This window comes from Cydia pomonella, chromosome 23, assembly GCF_033807575.1.
Source record: "Cydia pomonella isolate Wapato2018A chromosome 23, ilCydPomo1, whole genome shotgun sequence".
NCBI lineage: Eukaryota > Metazoa > Arthropoda > Insecta > Lepidoptera > Tortricidae > Cydia > Cydia pomonella.
In genome coordinates, this window is record NC_084725.1 from 10,970,140 (window position 1) to 10,989,466 (window position 19,327).

The 19,327-nt window shown below is 36.7% G+C and overlaps 1 protein-coding gene across 1 annotated transcript in view; it reads left to right on the top strand.

Moving 5' to 3' along the window:
• Window positions 1-907: 907 nt before the first annotated feature.
• The window catches only part of LOC133530606 (uncharacterized), a 60,125-nt gene continuing 41,705 nt past the window's right edge, over window positions 908-19,327 (top strand). Inside the window, exon 1 of the mRNA XM_061868591.1 lies at window positions 908-1,554. Coding sequence (XP_061724575.1) covers window positions 1,512-1,554 — 43 coding nt within the window. The 5' untranslated portion in view covers window positions 908-1,511. The remainder of the gene's footprint in view (window positions 1,555-19,327) is intronic.

Sequence of the window (19,327 nt, forward strand, 5' to 3'; positions counted from 1 at the left end):
ATTATAGACACTCGGTAGTGTAGCAAGCCAAGTCGCAAAAAACTGGCGGTGCACCAGCCATATTTATAGTTATTGTTTATCATGTGTGGAGTTTAAAGACAAATTTGTTTTTACAAAGCTTAAACCACGGATGAAACTTGATCCCTATCCCCACACAAAAGCGTTAATTGAAGATTGTACCAAACTTCGATATTTACTACAACTTTACAAATCGCTTTATGCTACTTTATAAATCGCAAGTCAGACCCCATATGGAGTATTGCTGTCACCTTTGGGCAGGAGCACCTGGATGCCAGCTTGGGCCCTTCGACTCAGTTCAAAGACGTGCTGTACGAATCGTCGACGATCCCAAACTCACAAGCGGTATTGAACCTTTAAGTCTAAGGAGAGACTTTGCCTCCTTATGTGTGTTCTACCGCTTGTACAATGGGCTGTGCTCTGAAGAATTGTTTGAAATGATGCCCACGGCTACTTTCTATCACCGCACCGCCCGCCGTCGGCAGGGTGTTCATCCTCACACCCTAGAACCTAAATGGTCACGCACTGTGCGGTTTAAGAGGAACTTCCTCCCGCGCACGCTCCGGTTGTGGAATGAGCTACCTGCCGAGGTTTTCCCGAGGGTCTACAGTATGAGGTTCTTCAAAAAAGGAGTGTACAGATTTTTAAAGGGTCGGCAACGCGCATGTAACACCTCTGGAGTTGCAGGCGTCCATAGGCTACGGTGACTGCTTACCATCAGGCGGGCCGTATGCTTGCTTGCCACCGTCGTGGTATAAAAAAAAAAAAAAAAAAAAATAATAATAATAGGTCTCGGGACCGTAAGCCCGATGCGTTTACCTGTTTTTTTTTATAACTTAAATTTGGAACGCTCGAGCGACAGAGACGGAAGGTTCGGAAAGTAGAATCTCTGTCATGTTATGAAAACGAGCGATGCCATACCGAGGGCGACGCCACCAACAATGCACGACTGTTACTGGTTCTGTGAACCGGCCGAATTAAAACTACACGGGCTATTTGGGGTGTAATCTTAATGTGAGCCTCTTCGCTTCGGCCGGGTTCACCCGAGCGGAGTCGGTGTGGCAACCATGCGCAGCGCATTCCACACCAATCCCGACGAACTTCACGCCAGTTGGGTCCCGACCGCCACCGACGACGGACCGCTGCCGCTCGCTCCGGCAAAACTATCGTACAATAAAACAGAAACAAACTCAAAGTGTATTAAAATATTCCGAATTCGAATCTGAATTAAATACAGTGTTCATTAGTGATGGGAAGTGACCAGTGCGTCGATTACGACGACGTACGATGACCGAAAGTTTAAGTTGGACGACCGAAAAAAGTTGTGGTCCTGTTGAGCACAAAAAATGCTCGTAGTGATGGCCTGATGGGATCGCAGTGTGGCCGAATCTGTGTAGTTAGTGATGTGAACTGTGATAAAAAAATTCAACAATCACGTAGATGATTGTCTGTGCGTGTGATATATTTAGTTTATTAGTTACCAAAGAATCCTGATGATCTTGTACATTAGCCTGTGTTTCATATTGATAGTTTTAGGTAAGTTTATTCATGAATAATAGTTATTGTGATGTTGACAGCAACTGACACTTGCATTCATGAGTTATGTGCGGTTGTGATTAATTATTAATTTATGCGTGAGTACGTAATTGGCCTATTAAATCAACGGACGATGAATAATTGTTATTACGGCTATGTGCGAAATAAAATTAATATTTCTTTATAAAACCGAAATAAATTTAGGTACTTATAAATTTGAATAAAACGATGTACTTCGTAAACTTTGCAAAAAAAGTCAAAATAATATTAAAATTGTTGATGCCAAATTAAAAGAAATTATAAAAACCGACCTCACAAAACCAAATCCATAGGCCACCAGTATTTTTTTAGCAATTTTTAAGGAAAAAAATACATTTTCAAAATATACTTAACAATAAGTACCTAACATAGATAACAAACCAAGAACAATTTAAGCAAGTTATTCGAAAATCACTTTCATCTCCTAAACGCTACCGCAAATAACTGTTCCCCCGACAGTTGAACTCACCATAAACTATCAGTCCTGCCCCGACACAAGTAATTCGATTTTATGGGCCCCGTCAAATCCACGTCAATTAGGACGGTATTAAATGTCACGGACCACACACATTCCAAATTTAAAATAGATGTACCAATTAACGACTCAAAAAGACTTCAAATGTTAATCGTTAAACGGTGCTATTTTAAATTTAGAATTTAATGTAATGTTAACTGATTTGTGACAGAAATTTTAGGAGCGCACCTACTTAATGTAATCATCACTTCGGTAAATTTCTGTAACGAGGAAAATGTAGGTAATTTCATTAGAGAATTACGGAACTTGGCTTTTTGTTCCGGAAAAATTGTTATAAAAACAGAGTATTATTTCAACTTTAAGGAAGCTTAGAACTTTTTATAAAAATACGATATTGAAGCTTTACCTTTCTTTCACATTCAAAGTATCATTGCGAACCTATCTATCCTATTTCATCGCTTTTTTTTAAATCATTGCCTGCCCTTTCAAATCATTTTCTGGACTTATAAAAAAATATAAAATTTCATTAAAAAACAAAGAGTTTTATAGTTATAATATAATATAAACTTCTAAATGTCTGTGAGACAGGTTGAAAACACTGTAAAAACTAACAACGACTAAATATAGAGATGTTTTTTTCTTTCTACAATTCAACTGCTCCTAAAAATAGTTAAACACATAATAAAATAGAATACTCTTTATTGCACACCCCAATATATATATTTTTTAATACTATACCGGTGGCAAACAAGCATACGGCCCACCTGATGGTAAGCAGTCTCCGTAGCCTATGTACGCCTGCAACTCCAGAGGAGTTACATGCGCGTTGCCGACCCTAAACCCGTCCCTCGTAGAACTCTGGCAACCTTTCTCACCGGCAGGAACATGACACTATGAGTAGGGTCTAGTGTTATTTGGCTGCTGTTTTCTGTAAGGTGGAGGTATTTCCCCAATTGGGCTCAATTTAAAAAAAGCATATTGTCTAAACAGATGCAGACAATATGCTATCTTCTCGCTAGAGAGTGATATCTTGCAGACAACCTATATTGATAAGAGATATTTTTCCAGTAATAAACATCACGTATCGATGTTTGGCCGCCGGCGATCGTTCGTAATCGCATCCTCGTAAATTCACTATTTCCTTTAATTTACTGGACCGAAGCCAAAAATACGGAATTCCGAGACAACGTTATAAGTTTCAGCGGAACGTACAATTTATGAATTGCCCTAATGATAAATGTGGAGGAAACGTTTTTACATGATTTATTTTGCATAGCATTTGCATGGTACGGTGAAAGTCCAAACGGGAGCTTAGAGAATTCGTAGTCGCCGTTAGGAATGTCGCAAGCAGTTTTTGTTTAAACACATTATAATTCCACGGAAAACTGTGTCAAAAATGTTATTATTCTTGTTGGCTTAAAACCATTCAGTAACGTAAAAACTAAATGATAATCTGGCAGATCCACATTAATTTCTTTGGCGAATTTTGATCACAGAATGAAATTATTTCTAATCTTGCGTCTTAACTTTAAATCCTTTTGAAAGATTAATTTTATAACTTCGGTAATAATCTAGTTTAGAAGCAAAGGCGAGGCGAACACGGCTACCTTTATCACGAGAAAAATACGAAAGCGCCGTTGCGAAAATGTCAGCTTATATATTTTTCTTAAGTAAAATGACGGTTATTATCTAAAGTATTTTAAAATGGTTTTTCAAGGTATTTTAATGAACATAATCAGAAAGAGTTTAAGCAGGCATTAAAATAAAAATAGACTGCCTAATTTCTAAAATTTTCTCTATTCCAAAAACTTTCAGTTTGCCCATCCCCGACTTAGAATTAAAATCGTGAAATATGTCAATCTTATTTACATCCTAACCGTATCTCGGCAAGCAGTGAACCCGACATCGTAATTGGCAATATAGATACGATATGGAGAACGCAACCAGACCGTGTTATTTCGTTTATCAAATAACGTTTTATATTTACGTAAAGCCGAAAACTTTTTAGAGACTTATAGGAATTTAGGTACAGTCAAGCTATTAAATATCGATTCGGATAAAGTGCCAAAAATATGTATACACGACCTTATTGCCTATATATTAAGGTAGTGTGTACATATTTTTATCACACCTTGACTGTACCTACGTAAAGTCAAAAACTTTTCAGTGACCTAGTTATAGGACTGAATTGAAAATCCAAGTGTTTTAATATTTAACGTAAGTTTGGGGAAAACAAATTAATATCTACCTATATCTTTCATTCCTCACCTATATATTATCTTTTTATATAATTGCCTAGCTTCTGCCCGCTACTTTGTCTGCGTGGAAAGATAATGATTATCATAATTAACTATGTCATTTCCTTTTCCGAGTCCCAAACTATGTCTATACTAAGTTTCACCTAAATCCGTTCAGTAACGGTTTAAGCGTGAAGTGGTAACAGAAAGAGTTATTTTCGCATTTACTATATTTATAAATCAATCCCTAAATTGTTACCTACATATCTTACGTACATAATTTATCTAAATTACAAATTACCTATAAAAAAAAATATTGGACATTATTACACAAATTGACTAAGTCCCACAGTAAGCTCAATAAGGCTTGTGTTGAGGGTACTTAGACAACGATATATATAACATAATAATTATTTATAAATATTTAAATACATAGAAAACATCCATGACTCGGGAACAAATATCCGTGCTCATCACACAAATAAATGCCCTTACCAGGATTTGAACCCGGGACCATCGGCTTCATAGACAGGGTCGCTACACACTAGGCCAGACAGGTCATCAGAAAAAAATAAGTTATATATGCAAAATCGAATCTATCTTTTAGTAAACTTTTACTGAATCTAGATTTTCTTATCTACTATTTGATGAAATTTATGAGTTGCAATATTTCTAACCCATGTCTTTCTTTAGACAGCCTGACTTAAAAAGATTAGAGTTTTGTAAAAAAGATTTGTAACCCTATAATTTACTTGACTGTGACATTCATAAAAATTCGCTCGAAATTATATAAGGACTCGCCTAGCTCCACTTTTATACTTTTAAAAGCACAAAATCGTGTTATATTGGCGCTTATCGAGTGAATTTCCAACGTTTAAGCTTTAAAATAACTACTTTAGGTTCATAAAAGCTTAATGCATACAGTCAAAGCAGTATCTTAATTTTATTACCGGGGCGTGCTCCAAAACGAGTGAAATTATGATCGAGTCAAAAAGCAGCGACGCGAAATATGTTATCTTGGACCGATAATAAATCAATGGAGATTTTTAATCCCTTTTGGGTCGGGTTTGTGTTTAGAAAGTGCCCGTACCGAGGCTGGCCATAGAAACGTGACTGGCGCACACGATTTTGGAACGTCTTTTGCTTCTTTTTACCGGCTCATGTTTTTGTCAAAGTATTTTTAAATAGGTATGCGGTTTTTGCTATGCCTTTGAAAATGATCTGGCATTGTTCGTTTGTCAGTCGTTATGTATTCATTGCTACTTTTCTGAACAGATTTGTAGCTTTCGTAAAACCGAATCGATTTCAAAAACCATAAAACATAACTGCCTCGTTTTGTTTTATTCGTTTAATAATTTTAAACTTCATAATGCTTCACTAGTACTCTATTAAATTAAATTATGCAATAAATAAAAAAAACACTAAGCGCATTACGTATTTTATGTCAGACGATTAACACGATTCAAAGATTTCAAAGACGTAACTTAGTTGCATTCACAGAACTACTAGCGCCATCTCTCGGCAAGTAGCGGAACTTCCCGCCCGTAACAAGCGGGTCTTCAATGAACCTTCAAGAATACTTGACCTTTTTAGATGCTTTGCTTGATTAAGTCCTTTCAAATAAAATTCCCTTTAATATGCCTCTTGAAGTTTTCTGTTCGTGATGGATTATTTCTCTTAAAGAGTTGAAATCTTTTTAAATGATTTTGAGTTTCTTCAATGAATGCAAATGCTGTTCTTTGTCTGATATTGTTGTAGCATGAGTTATTAATGATTGCGAAGCGATGTATTCAGACTTTGATTGAAGTTTTGTGGCATCTTAAAGGAGTAGGTATATATGTAGGGTTGCCATAATTATTCGGAACTGATACTGATAGGGTAATCGGGGTAGTAATTGCGTTACGTCTCGGCATTCTACAGCGGTTTCGATATACGGGACAAAAACGGGACGCGATCCTTCAATACGGTGACAGTCTCGAATATACGGGACGTATGGCAACCCTATATATTGTTTAGTTTACGAACTACAGATTTTACAGATGATTGATTCAAGTAGCTTGGTCATTGTGCACGTCTTAGCATTGTACTTAGATATTAATAAATTGATATTTGTTTGTTTTCGAGTATATATTTAATTGACTAGAAACTGGTATTTTTGTTACCTAAATGAAGTTGAAAGATCTTAATTTCCGAATGTCTTATTTGATTAAGATAAATTTTGTTGCAAGCTTTTTGGAATAGGCTTGCCGGGTATAATTTTACTCTACCCTATTTAGGATAGATCGAGGTGAATAGAATCGGACTAAAAAAACTGTTGATATTTAAATGCAGGCTAAGACGTAAATTCAATATTTCAAATATCAACGGATTTTAGCTTGATCCGATTCGCCTCGCTCTATCCCATATTTAAAAAAATAGTGTTTGTTAGATAGCTGCGTAACTGCGGACTCTATTCATTTTATTAATTATCTATGTTATAATACTGTATCTTATACAAAACTGGGAACTTGAATTTAAAAAATCGAGGCTTATTTCGAACTTTAAATACTCCAGTTAAAAATGTATCGTATTTTTTTACGAAAAATGCTAATTTTGTAAAAAACGGGAAACTCGTCTCCCCTGGGACAAGGGACAGGCATGTTAATGTGGCTGTCAAAAGTTTTTTTTGCCGCCGTATGGTGGAACTTTGTTGACATTGTTTTAGGACTTTTAGGGTTTATCGGGAGTTAACGTGGCTTACTTGTTTGGAAACATGACGGACATGTTTCGAAAGTTTGGACGGGTGTCGTGAAAACGGACAAATGTTTAGTTTTATGAGAGTTTTTATACCTGGGCGAATCACCCTTAGACCGACACTTTTGACATCTCTGGCTTTACGGAAAATGTCATAAAATCACGTTACCAATTTAATAGTTGTATTAGGACTATCAGAGAGCAAATCGTTTATTTTAACGGAGAGATCACCAATTAGTTTCTTCGAGTTAAAATAAAGTGACCATCGCGTTCTGTGTTACTTGAGTTTATTAAATAAGCAAAAAAACAAAATAGGTCGGCGGTCATATCATTTTTTTTGTATAGTTCGGTATATTACGATATTTTTTGGTATATTTGGTCTCTCTTACAAAGTTGCTAGACAGACAGCGATATATATTTTGGTATCGTTGGCGTGTGTGGTGCTTGGCTATACCATAAGATATCTGTCTGCATCTGTCGGTATCTTACGGTATATTAATATATGTATATTATCGCTCCATCTGTGACGGGCTTTAAAGCCCAACTTGATATTTAACAAGATTTTTTATCGTGTTTTAATCTCGTGTCATTGGTCAAAGTAATAAAAAACTACTAAAGAAAAAACTCCGAAACAGTCGATTTGTGTAATAACCAAATCAACGCCAGAGTCATAAAGTGTTTTTACCGTTACAAGCCACAAAATTAAATTAAGATGAGTAACTACTTGCTTCATCGTGAAAATTTAATTAGCACTGATATTTCTCAGTTATTTTATATCGCGATGTTACAAGTTTTTTATGGCAATGGCCGTATTTTTTACAGCCAATCTATCTGTGTATTAATTAACCTTTTGACCGCTTACGTTACTAACGATTGAATTTTTACTATGGCTTTGCATTGTGTTGTTCTGGGAAAAGTGAATTATTAACTGTTGCCTTGCAGCGCCACCTATTGGCGGGTAGCCGAAACTATTCACCAATAGTTGGTTCAGGTTACTGTTTTAAAGAAAAAATATTTATAAATAAAATTTATCGATCTACAATAATGTATGTAAGGTATACTTTTACGTTGTTATTGTTCAACCTAGTGTTAAGTTCTGTGTTACGCATTTCCAAGAAGTTTACCTTTCCGTGATAGATTTCGGGTCTGTTATTGTTTAACGTTAACGATCTGTTTACAGTTAACTAGTTGAGCCGTTAAACGTGGCTTGTTTAACCTAACCTTAGAACGTAAACATTCAAATAAACATCGGTTAAATAAACCGACACTTACCGGCCTAGGCCGAAAAAACGCTTCCGCTCCAAAAATAGTTGCGTTTACTGTAGGGTTGCCTTTCACTTTTAATGATTTGTAATTTATTGTGTGTCTATACATACTTAGACATGTGTTTGAAATGAAATGTTAGAATATTACTAATAGGAATACGAGTACATACGAGTACTTCAATTAATATTCACTTTTATATTATTAGCCAGTTTTCATGGAAATATTATAAGCCTTTTAAGTATTGTTTGAAAAATATACCCCTGAACAATACGAAGATTTCCAAACTCATTATTTTCAAGATTTTTAGTGATCTTACCTACAATTCATAAATAAAATGCTTATTGAAAGAATATTGAAGGAATAGTTTTACCTTTATTTATAAGTATTTATGTAGGTATTGTAGGAATATCGTCGTTAGGGACTGGTAATATAAACGTTTCAAAAACTATTTTAAGTAAGCGCTTTAGACATGGCTGAATTTTACAATCTAAGAAAAGTATTAGCATCTAGTTAGTACTACGAGTATCATCTTCTCTTCAGGCTTTCATTTAATAAGTTAAATTTAGCCTTGTTTAAAGCATAAATACACGGTGTTTTACGAGGAACCCGAAAGATTTTAATAGTGTATTCCTGGTCATATTGGACTAATCCCAATAAGGCTTAGTATACCTTCTGGGTTGGAAGGTCAGATGGCAGTCGCTTTCGTAAAAACTAGTGCCTACGCCAATTCTGGGGATTAGTTGTCAAACGGACCCCAGGTTCCCATGAGCCGTGGCAAAAATGCCGGGAGAACGCGAGGAGGAAGAAGGTCATATTTAAAGACTAAAATGTCCTATAAACTTTTCTGCATTTTGTCTAGTTTCAGAGTAAATGCCAATTGAAAAAAAAAACATATTTTTATTGTTACTTGTGCTAAACGCCTTTTCGATGGCTATAGGACGAAGTCTAAAAATTCCTCATTGGTAATTGTAAAGGAGTGACAAATAATACTTGACAAAAACTAGATTTTACAAAAAAAAAAAGTAAAAATTCGTTATATGTGACAGGTTTACTAATAACATTTGATTTTAATGTATAAATACATAAAAAAATGAAAAAAAAAACGGGCAAAATTGACTTAAAGTTAAATATAATATATTTCCTTTTTTTTTGCCTTAGAAATGCGTGGTTAAAATCTTTCGGGTTCCTTGTGATACACCATTTATATTTGTGTCAGGTTTTATTTAATATTCTTCATTTAGTAACGGAAACGATATCCACCCTCAACAATACGTCACCGGTACACTGAGGCCATTAATAACTCTTTAAAACCACTTTCCTGGCCTGCATGCCAAAATGTTTTTATTGCCTCTTCGAATGTTTATTGCTCTTTACGATCATTTTAACCGTTTCATACCGCTTTTAGTATGTTCTGTAACATGTTTTTAATCCGTGAAGTTCTGAGAAACGGATTTATTCATGTTACTTTGGAATAGAGAAATGTTATGTTTGTAGTTCTTTTTGTATTTATTTTTGCTAGTAAAATAATATTTGCTCGCTCAAAGCACATTCAAAGGAGCTTGGAAAATTCTTAGAAGTAACCTCTGCATAAACATATTATTTACAAGTACAAACGGATAACATATATTTAACTGTAATATGCGATTTTGTTTTAGTATCTGAGAATTTGAATGAATGTGGAATTCGGAAAACTTAAAACGTTGAAATTAAATTATGCACTTAACTAAATTAAATCTAACGAAATAAAGTAAAAATGCCCATTTATGAACACTTGGACAGTCCCCTAGGTGTGTCTCCCGCGAAAGGGTGTCCATGACGCTGGCTACATTCCCCGCTGGATGGCTATGCCTATTATTTGACATAGGAATGAGCCAGTGTCACCCGAAGTCTGACGTTTCTTTTTTTTAAATTTATTTGGAAACCATACAGTCATATAAACATATCAAAAATGCAATACAAAAGATGTACCACTACAAAAAGAAAATACAAAAAGACCATGAGGATGTTAACTGAAATAAATATAGTTAGCTAATGCATCATCATATCAGAAAGAAAAATAACTGATATCTGTACTTTTGTACTAAAACAACTTACGTTACGTTTCTTCTCGCTGAGACGCAGTAATTTTAAACAATTGTAAACGCCTGTTGTAAAAGTTGTATGTATCACACTAAATAGATGCTGGTTTGTAGGGTCCAAGTCCATGCATTCTATCATTTTAACAGTTTAAGGTCGTAAAAACGTTACGAGTATGAGACGCATAGAGTTCTAGGCACCAAGCGTCGCGTAAGCATAATCGTTTTATAAGTTAAATCTAATTATTTGAAAATGTTGAAATCATGGCGTCACTGGCGTCAGATGTTTTCAGTGGATGTATCGACGATCTTACTTTCTCGTCAGATGAAGAAGATTTTTTTATTGTTTGATTACATCAGACGTTTTGATTTTTACGCCTGTATTACACTACGCCGACGCTTCGTGTGCGGATTTGTTTGAATGTGTTCGTGCTCATATCGCTTTCGTTCTACGCGTGTATTACGATACGCTTACGCGTCTCTTACGCTTACGCGCCGTGTGCTGAGGCCTAACGGGTAAAATTTTATACTAAACTTCGTATCCTCTACTTCTATTTAGGCTTGTCAAATACATCAACGTATATTGTATATTGGATCATTGTTGTAGCTCAATATCTAATTTTATCCTATAAATATTTGTGATCATCAAAAGTTTTACCTTTAAAAACGAACGAAACGAAATTTTCCCAACAAAAATATCAACCCTCTTTTTAGGGGAAAATTCTCAAAGTTGAACCATTGTGTAGTCCAGACGGATTCCAATTGGTGACGGAGAGAGGCGAGTTGATCGCTCGAACGAACTAATGTAACTGTAACCTCGAGGTATCAATGAGTCCGAGGTCAAAATTTATTTTTTATTGACCTTTTTCCCGGGATCCCTTTGTTTGACATAATTATTGAAAGTCATAATGTAATGATAGTCAGATTATCATTAGTCATAACTCAGAAACCGTTAAGTTTTGAGGAAAATGCGGACAAACAATACATTATAACTTAAAACTTTATGGCAAACAGCAGGGACCCCCTTTTTCCCACATGACCTTATTACAATTCCTAGCAATGTACCAGACATATTGATATGTTACTAGAATGTACATGTAAAATTTCATATTATTTGAAAATGTTATTTTAAAATAAGAGCGCATGTTGGTTGTATGGCGATGGCGGTGGCTAGTTTCGTGTGACTTATATAACATAAAATATATGAAAATATATATTGGGAGACTTTTTTCTCATTTTAAGATCGAAAGGGTTCGTGATTCAATGTAGAAAAAATATAAAATTTTCTAAACCTCGAATTTAAACTATCGTCAGTCATATACCTACATTAAGCTAATTTGACGTTTTAACTCAAGTATTTTTAGTCACTCGCCATTACTGAGATCATAATGCTATCTCGTTTACCCTTGTTGAAACTAACTAAGAGTGAAAGAGATGGCATTATGACCTGATTCGCCACTTAGTTTTGCGGCAAGTATGCAATCCGGATCCGAAATGTATGAAATTATCCGAATCTGGATCCGGATCCGCGGGTATTCCCATACATTTTAGATCCGTCGTGCAAAGCGCGCGGCTATCGTGACCGCTGCTCAGTGCTCATGCACTGTTAGTGCTTGAAAAAATGGAGCCCGAGTCACTAAAAATACATGAGTCAATCCGTAAAATTTACATAATTAACCCAGTAAAAAATAGCCTATTTATATTATCCCGACTTAGCATTCATTTGGAATACTGAGAGAACATTGGGTTATCATCAAATTGGAACTCGGGGAGTTGACGAAACCCGAAATTACTAAGTTCATAATAGGACCCCGCTGATAAGATTTAGGGTATTTTGATTAAGGACACAAAGGGTAACATATACATTATATTCGGACGTGATATGATGATGATGCGATAGCATCTGGCAATCAGGACGGAATCCGAACGTTGTAATTATGTATTGTTAGGGTTTTATGGATGTGTATATTTGAATTAGGAAATAATACCTACAAAATATATACTAGATTTTAAGTATATATTTACATTTAACAGATATTACTATAATTAACTTCCATAATCTAAACATAAATAATACTAAACTTAAAAAACTTATACATAAACTTAAAAATAATAATAAAAACTATAAATAAACTTAAAATAAAGGTCCTATAAATAAAACACGTCCTCCAAGTCACTGCCGATGGGCAGTGTGCCCAGAAGGCAGGCCGCATTGCCACGTTGAATGGCAATGCTAATGCGTTGAGCAAAATACTGGCCAGCCTTCTGGTCACCAGTGGCGTCTATAAGGCGCGCGGCTAAGTCCCTGTAAAGCCGGCGCGCGCTTGGCCCCCACGGCCCCAGCGTTTCGACCCCAAACGCCTCAAAAATATAACTACTGCCGAGGGTGGCATATTTGCGGCGTTTGAGGTCTTCTGCCATGGACGCGGCATGACCAGCATCATTTTTGGTGCCTGGAAGGTGAGACGGCGCGAGGGTGTCAACGCATGTAGCATCCCAGACTAGCGGCCGTCCCATCCTCCAAGGCACCAACGTCATACCGTCGGGCCTCTTGCCATCGTCCCTAGATTTTAAGTGGCCTAATTAAGCAGATCCATCAAGATATAATTTTGATCTCCCTAAAATAAAATAAAGTTGCTTAAAGCAGGTATTCAATGTCAATATAATTACCAACAACGTTTTTAACCTGTTTTAGCAATTTATCGCCGTATATGGTTTATTTATTTTGATATTGAAAAATAAAAATTCGTTGGGTAGAAGTACAACTTCCAGTAAAAAATCGGAATTTCCCGAAAAATGCGAGACACATGGTCACCCTACTTAACACTATCATTGACCAGCACTTAAAAAATGAATTTTATGCCCGTTATCCTGATCTATTATGAACTTTCTACGTTCCGTTTCAAACAGTAAACATTCTAGTTATCTACCGCACTTAACCAAGCCCTTTTCATACAACAGCCTATCTTGTTCGAAAGCCACTGTCGCTTAAGACCGTATGTGTGTGAGTGGGACAAAGCCATTAGTGCTATCTTCCCGACTCCCTCTATGGAGTGTGGAGTTTATTAACACTCAAACAATAATCTAGACTCAAGTACTTAAGCTTAGGTTCTAAGCTTGCTGTGCATAAAAGGCTTTTTAAGGAGATAATAGCTTTTGAACTGCATTGTTCACATGTATATGGTTTGACTATGAAGTGAGAAGATGCAATGTTAAGAGGAAAGCGGACGACTAATACAAATTAGTCCCCATTTTCATCTCTGAATATTAATAATATAAAAAATATTTTTACGCAATTTTATGTATATTAACTACAGCTTTTCTTCGTTTAGTTTATTTCGATTGTTATAAAGGATAGGTGTCAATATTTAGGGAGGAAAATAGGGACTAAGTTTGTATGTAGAAGCGGTTGTCCACGATCCGTTCAAAGCGACACTGGTTTATATATAAAAAACCCTGTAGTGTTAAAAGAAGAGATCGGAACATTTTACGGCTCAGGACTTCGCTACTCGACGACAGATGGCGTTTGCTGTCAACGTATATATTGTGTTATGTTTACTAGGTACGTATGTAGCTTTTTTGTTGCATATTAAAGAAAACGTAACATTCAGAAATATATTTTTATAGACCGTATTTTTCATTAAAAAGTCGATAACAACTGTTAATTCATTTACATAAGTCGGTGGAAAACTTTTTAACGGTTTCGCCTAAAGTATAAGTATACCTTAAATTTCAAAATCCATCACCAAACTTCTCACAATTGCGCCCTAGGTCTATAGATATCTATCTAGTATTTAAGTTTATTTGTTATTGTATAACACAACATGTTTTTGGATAGTAATTATATTGTATGCATTCCACAGTGCCTTAGTGTCTCACTGTAATACTGTGTAATCTGTTTGAATAAAAAATAAAAATAAAATAAAAAAATAAAATAATCTAGATAGAATACTTTTTACTTCATACCTCAGTAAAAGCTACAGTTTCAGGAAAAACAATGGATTTAAGATAGAGACACGTATATACTAAGTACCTACCATTAAGTATAACCTAATACATCACCGTACCGTTAAAAATAACCTTTTCCTTATTCTTAAAGATACTCGTAATTGTCATTCTTTCTCCGAGTGCCACTTAAGTAGCCCATTTAGAGAAAGGGGCCCTTCATGTTTGACAGGAACCGTGTTTTGAGGTCGAAAAGTGCCCTGGCATTATCGACCGCTTAGCCGTTGAACGTCAACGACGTGTAGATGACGATTTTTGACGTCAGTGTACACTGTACAAGTTAGTGTTTATTTACATAGATATATGTGGTGGCCAGTAGGGCTAAGATGGTCGGCTCTTTATCATTTGTTACCATGCCTGTCACGTTCTAACATGTATGTAAGCGCGAAAGTGACGGGCATAGTGACAAGTGATAAAAATGGAACCATGCTGCCAAGCTTATCATAGAATTTGATGATTTAATGAATTGCCATTTTAGAAGTTCAATTCATGATATGGTTAGGTTAAGAGTTAATAATGTTGCCAACCGATCATTTCGTGAAATGGCCACATCATGAAATTATCCAATCTAAGATCTGGCCACGAGATACGCAAATGTACAAGTCAAGATTCATGTTATGTATGTGTTTTAAGCATGTCATTTTAAAATGACACCGTAACATAGTTTATATGGAAGTTGTTTTTTGACGGATTCATAAAAAAATATTTACGACATAATTTAATGTTTTTGAGATAGTTTCTATTGTAATATTCGTTTATCCAAAAACGACACTGAGGTCCTAAGAACATGAGTCGTAAGCGTAGGTGTCGCGTAACGTAAAACGCAGCGAGTACGAGACGCGCAGAGTTCTACGTAGTACACACGGATCGTCGCGTAACGTAAAATGCAACGAGTACGAGACGCGCAGAGTTCTACACAGTACACACGGATCGCCGCGTAACGTAAAATGCAACGAGTACGAGACGCGCAGAGTTCTACACAGTACACACGGATCGTCGCGTAACGTAAAATGCAACGAGTACGAGACGCGCAGAGTTCTACACAGTACACACGGATCGTCGCGTAACGTAAAATGCAACGAGTACGAGACGCGCAGAGTTCTACACAGTACACACGGATCGTCGCGTAACGTAAAATGCAACGAGTACGAGACGCGCAGAGTTCTACACAGTACACACGGATCGCCGCGTAACGTAAAATGCAACGAGTACGAGACGCGCAGAGTTCTACACAGTACACACGGATCGTCGCGTAACGTAAAATGCAACGAGTACGAGACGCGCAGAGTTCTACACAGTACACACGGATCGTCGCGTAACGTAAAATGCAACGAGTACGAGACGCGCAGAGTTCTACACAGTACACACGGATCGTCGCGTAACGTAAAATGCAACGAGTACGAGACGCGCAGAGTTCTACACAGTACACACGGATCGTCGCGTAACGTAAAATGCAACGAGTACGAGACGCGCAGAGTTCTACACAGTACACACGAATCGTGGCGTAACGTAAAACGCAACGAGCTCTACGCACGGATCGTCGCGTAGACGAATCGTTTTGTACGTGAAATCGCATTATTTGAAATCATGGCGTCTCAATTCTCGCCCGTGACCGTGGCAGCATTTTCTATGAATATTAGTCTATAAAAATAAAATTATTATATAGCAAACAGGACGGGTTGTCCAGTTTGCTTTTGACGTTTTTTCTACTCAACAATTAAAGTCCGTTACTATATATGCTCTGACTCCTTATCATTAGGGTGAGATTACAGCACTGACAGCGTACCTACCCCATAGCACTAATTAAAATTATAAAAGTATCCATGACACACTTTCAAAGGTTTTTGGAGTTAATTTACGACTATTTTGGCATTTCAATGAAGGTAAATTCAAGAAACGAGACGTACAAAGGCAAGAGTGCTTTCATACGCAAAATCTGAAGCAATAAAAACTAAGACATTCGTATAAAATTCATGTGCGTCATTCCATTCGCTTACAAAATCAGTGCGAGTCAGTCTCAGTCGCTATAATACTAGCAAAAACGGTGTTCGGTGACTTATGGCTTGTTTTTTCATCCCTTAGCCAAATTATATGCGGTGGATATTTACGTCATACTGTTTAACCCTTTACCAGGCTGACAGTTCAAAAATGACAATCGAATGTCAGTCTTACTCAACGAAAATAGAACACATGTTTGAAGAGCCGCATGTGGGAAATATATATCCCTTAGCCTGGTAAATGGTTAACTTTTACTTTAGAATCGCGAAAAAACTCTTTCTCTAAAAATCCTCCATATGTAATCAGCCAATTATTTTGTCACGATCTCAGCCATCTCAGCATGGTTCTAAAAGGTTTATTAGTAAAACTCTAATATTATTAGTAAACCTGTGACTTAAAATGATTTTTAACTTTTTTTTCGTAAAACCTAGTTTTTGCAAAGTGTTATTTGACACTACGCACCATAATGGCATCATTGCCATCAAAGAAACGTTTCGCATTAAGTAACAATACGAAGATGTTTTTAATTAATTGGTTTTAACTCTGAAACTAGGCGAATTCCAGAAAAAAAATTACATTTCGATGTCAAAATATTCACTGTTCAAATCTTTCAGCTTCCTCGTGTTTCTAGTGAAAAGCAAATTCACTACGCGATGCATTGCTCAGCAGTACCTATGTCGGATGTCACGTAGACGGGGTGTGTGTTAATAACCTCAGCTACGCGGATGATATGGTGCTGCTGAGCCCCTCGGTTGGTGCACTGCAGAGATTGGTGAAGACATGTGAATCATATGCAGTTGCCCATGGGTTGAGGTACAATACCTCGAAAAGCGAGGTAATGCAATTTAAAGCCGGACCAAAATCATACAAAATGACACCTGTTACCCTTTGTGGTACCGCTTTAAAAGTTGTACAGAAGTTTAAGTACCTTGGCCACTGGGTAACAGAAAACATGTCAGATAATGATGACATGGAGAGGGAGCGCAGGGCGTTGTGTGTTCGTAGTAACATGCTGGCCCGCAGATTTGCTCGTTGTAGTACTGAAGTGAAGTTAACGCTTTTTAAAGCATACTGCCAAACATTCTACACGTGCAATCTGTGGGTCAATTTCACGCAGCGGGCATACAACGCACTGCGCGTGCAATACAATAACGCGTTTAGAGTGCTGTTTGGGCTGCCGCGTTACTGCAGTGCGTCAACTATGTTTGCTGAGGCGCACACTGATAGTTTTGACGCAATAGTTAGAAAGCGGTGTGCGTCATTACTAAACCGTCTTCGCAGTAGCCCAAACAGTATTCTAAGCGTGCTGGCGCAGCGCTGGGACTCGCCTTTGTTCGCGCGCTGGGTACGGCTGCACGCGCCGCCGCTCGCCGCACCGCGCCGCTTTTAATTAATGTTTATTATTATTTTTATTTTTGTTTGTTGTTATAGGTGTCACTAACATAGATTTATAAGTTTTACTGTGCTATGTACTAACACTAATATGGATTGTATTATTCGAATTAAAATATTGAATTGAATTGAAAAAAAAATTGATGGAATGAGCGCGGGTTTCGGGAAGCAATCAAGCATCGCATTTTTAAATTTTATTGTTTAACGATGCGTCACCAAAATTTTTAGCGTTGTCTTGGCCATAAGAAGTTCGATACGTATACCGCATATGTTAACGACACCAATCATGGGACATTTAAGAGAAAATTTGGAGTATTTTTGATATTTCACCGACGTCCATATAATGTTTACCGCTTTATGCTTTAAAAATTGAATGTCCAATTTGTCTTGTATGTTTTCTATGTATTAAATGAAAGCTACTGCAACTGGTTCCAATATTATTAACCAACTAAAACTATGGTTTTTTGCTCCAGTCATGGGATGTATGGCGCTATTAATTTTCAAACTAACAAATATCAATGAAAAATGAAACTTAAGCAGCTCTTTGGCTCTTGTTTATGGTAAAATGTTGCCAGCGATTAAAAACTCATGGTAAAAACTTGTTTTACAAGATTTGTCCATACCATCCCATTACTGGTGCCTGTTCCATTATAGGGGTGTTTACTATAGGTCAATTTAAAATAGCGGTTAACGTTACTCCGAGCTTACATAACCTATGGTAATACATTGGCAGTTTTTCCACCTTTTTCGTCTGTTACTTTCCTATAAATATTTAATGGTTTCGGAGATGCGTATCCTTTTATGAAGGTCATATGTGTTTTGGGATTCAGTAGCAGCGCTTAGGCTCTTTTGAGATGGAAGAGGTCAAGGGCAGAGCTTAGCTTTGCTATTTATGAGTCCTTATGAGGCGTGGTTCGCCTGTTTTATTCATATGTCTTGGAATCTAAATCGATTTAAAGAGCAGGGTGTTTATGGGATAAGATTGTCTCGAAGAGGTCGCTTTTTAGTGATGAGGCCGCCTGTTGTAGTACCAGACCAGACATATATGTTACTTGAATTTTCATTTCCATGTTGTTAGCCTTTGTAGCCCGTGTGACTTCTTAACAAATCCAATTTATAAAGTATGTATCGGTAACCTGACACTAAATAGGACCACACATCGGCTAGTGAAGTTTAAAACATAACCCCTTTATCATCAGTCGGCAAACGACTGATTGAATAGGGGAGAAAAAAAACGGAACTCTCAATTAGTGTGGCCAGACTTGCAATTGACATAATTGAAAATAAATGGTCGACTGTGAACTTTGCTTTCTTCGGTTTAAAAATTGTGAGCCCTTGGTATTCATTTGATGTTGTGTACAGTGTTATTTTGTATGATTTTTTTTTATGGATAGGCAGGCGTTTGACCGCGATCTCACCTGATGGTAAGTGATGATGCGGTGGAGCACTTACCTATGAGATACCTATTTACTCTAGCCGTGAAGAACCAGATTGACTCATGCGGAATTCCACTCCTTGGCAGTTTAATTAGGAATGTGTGTGAATATTGTGTT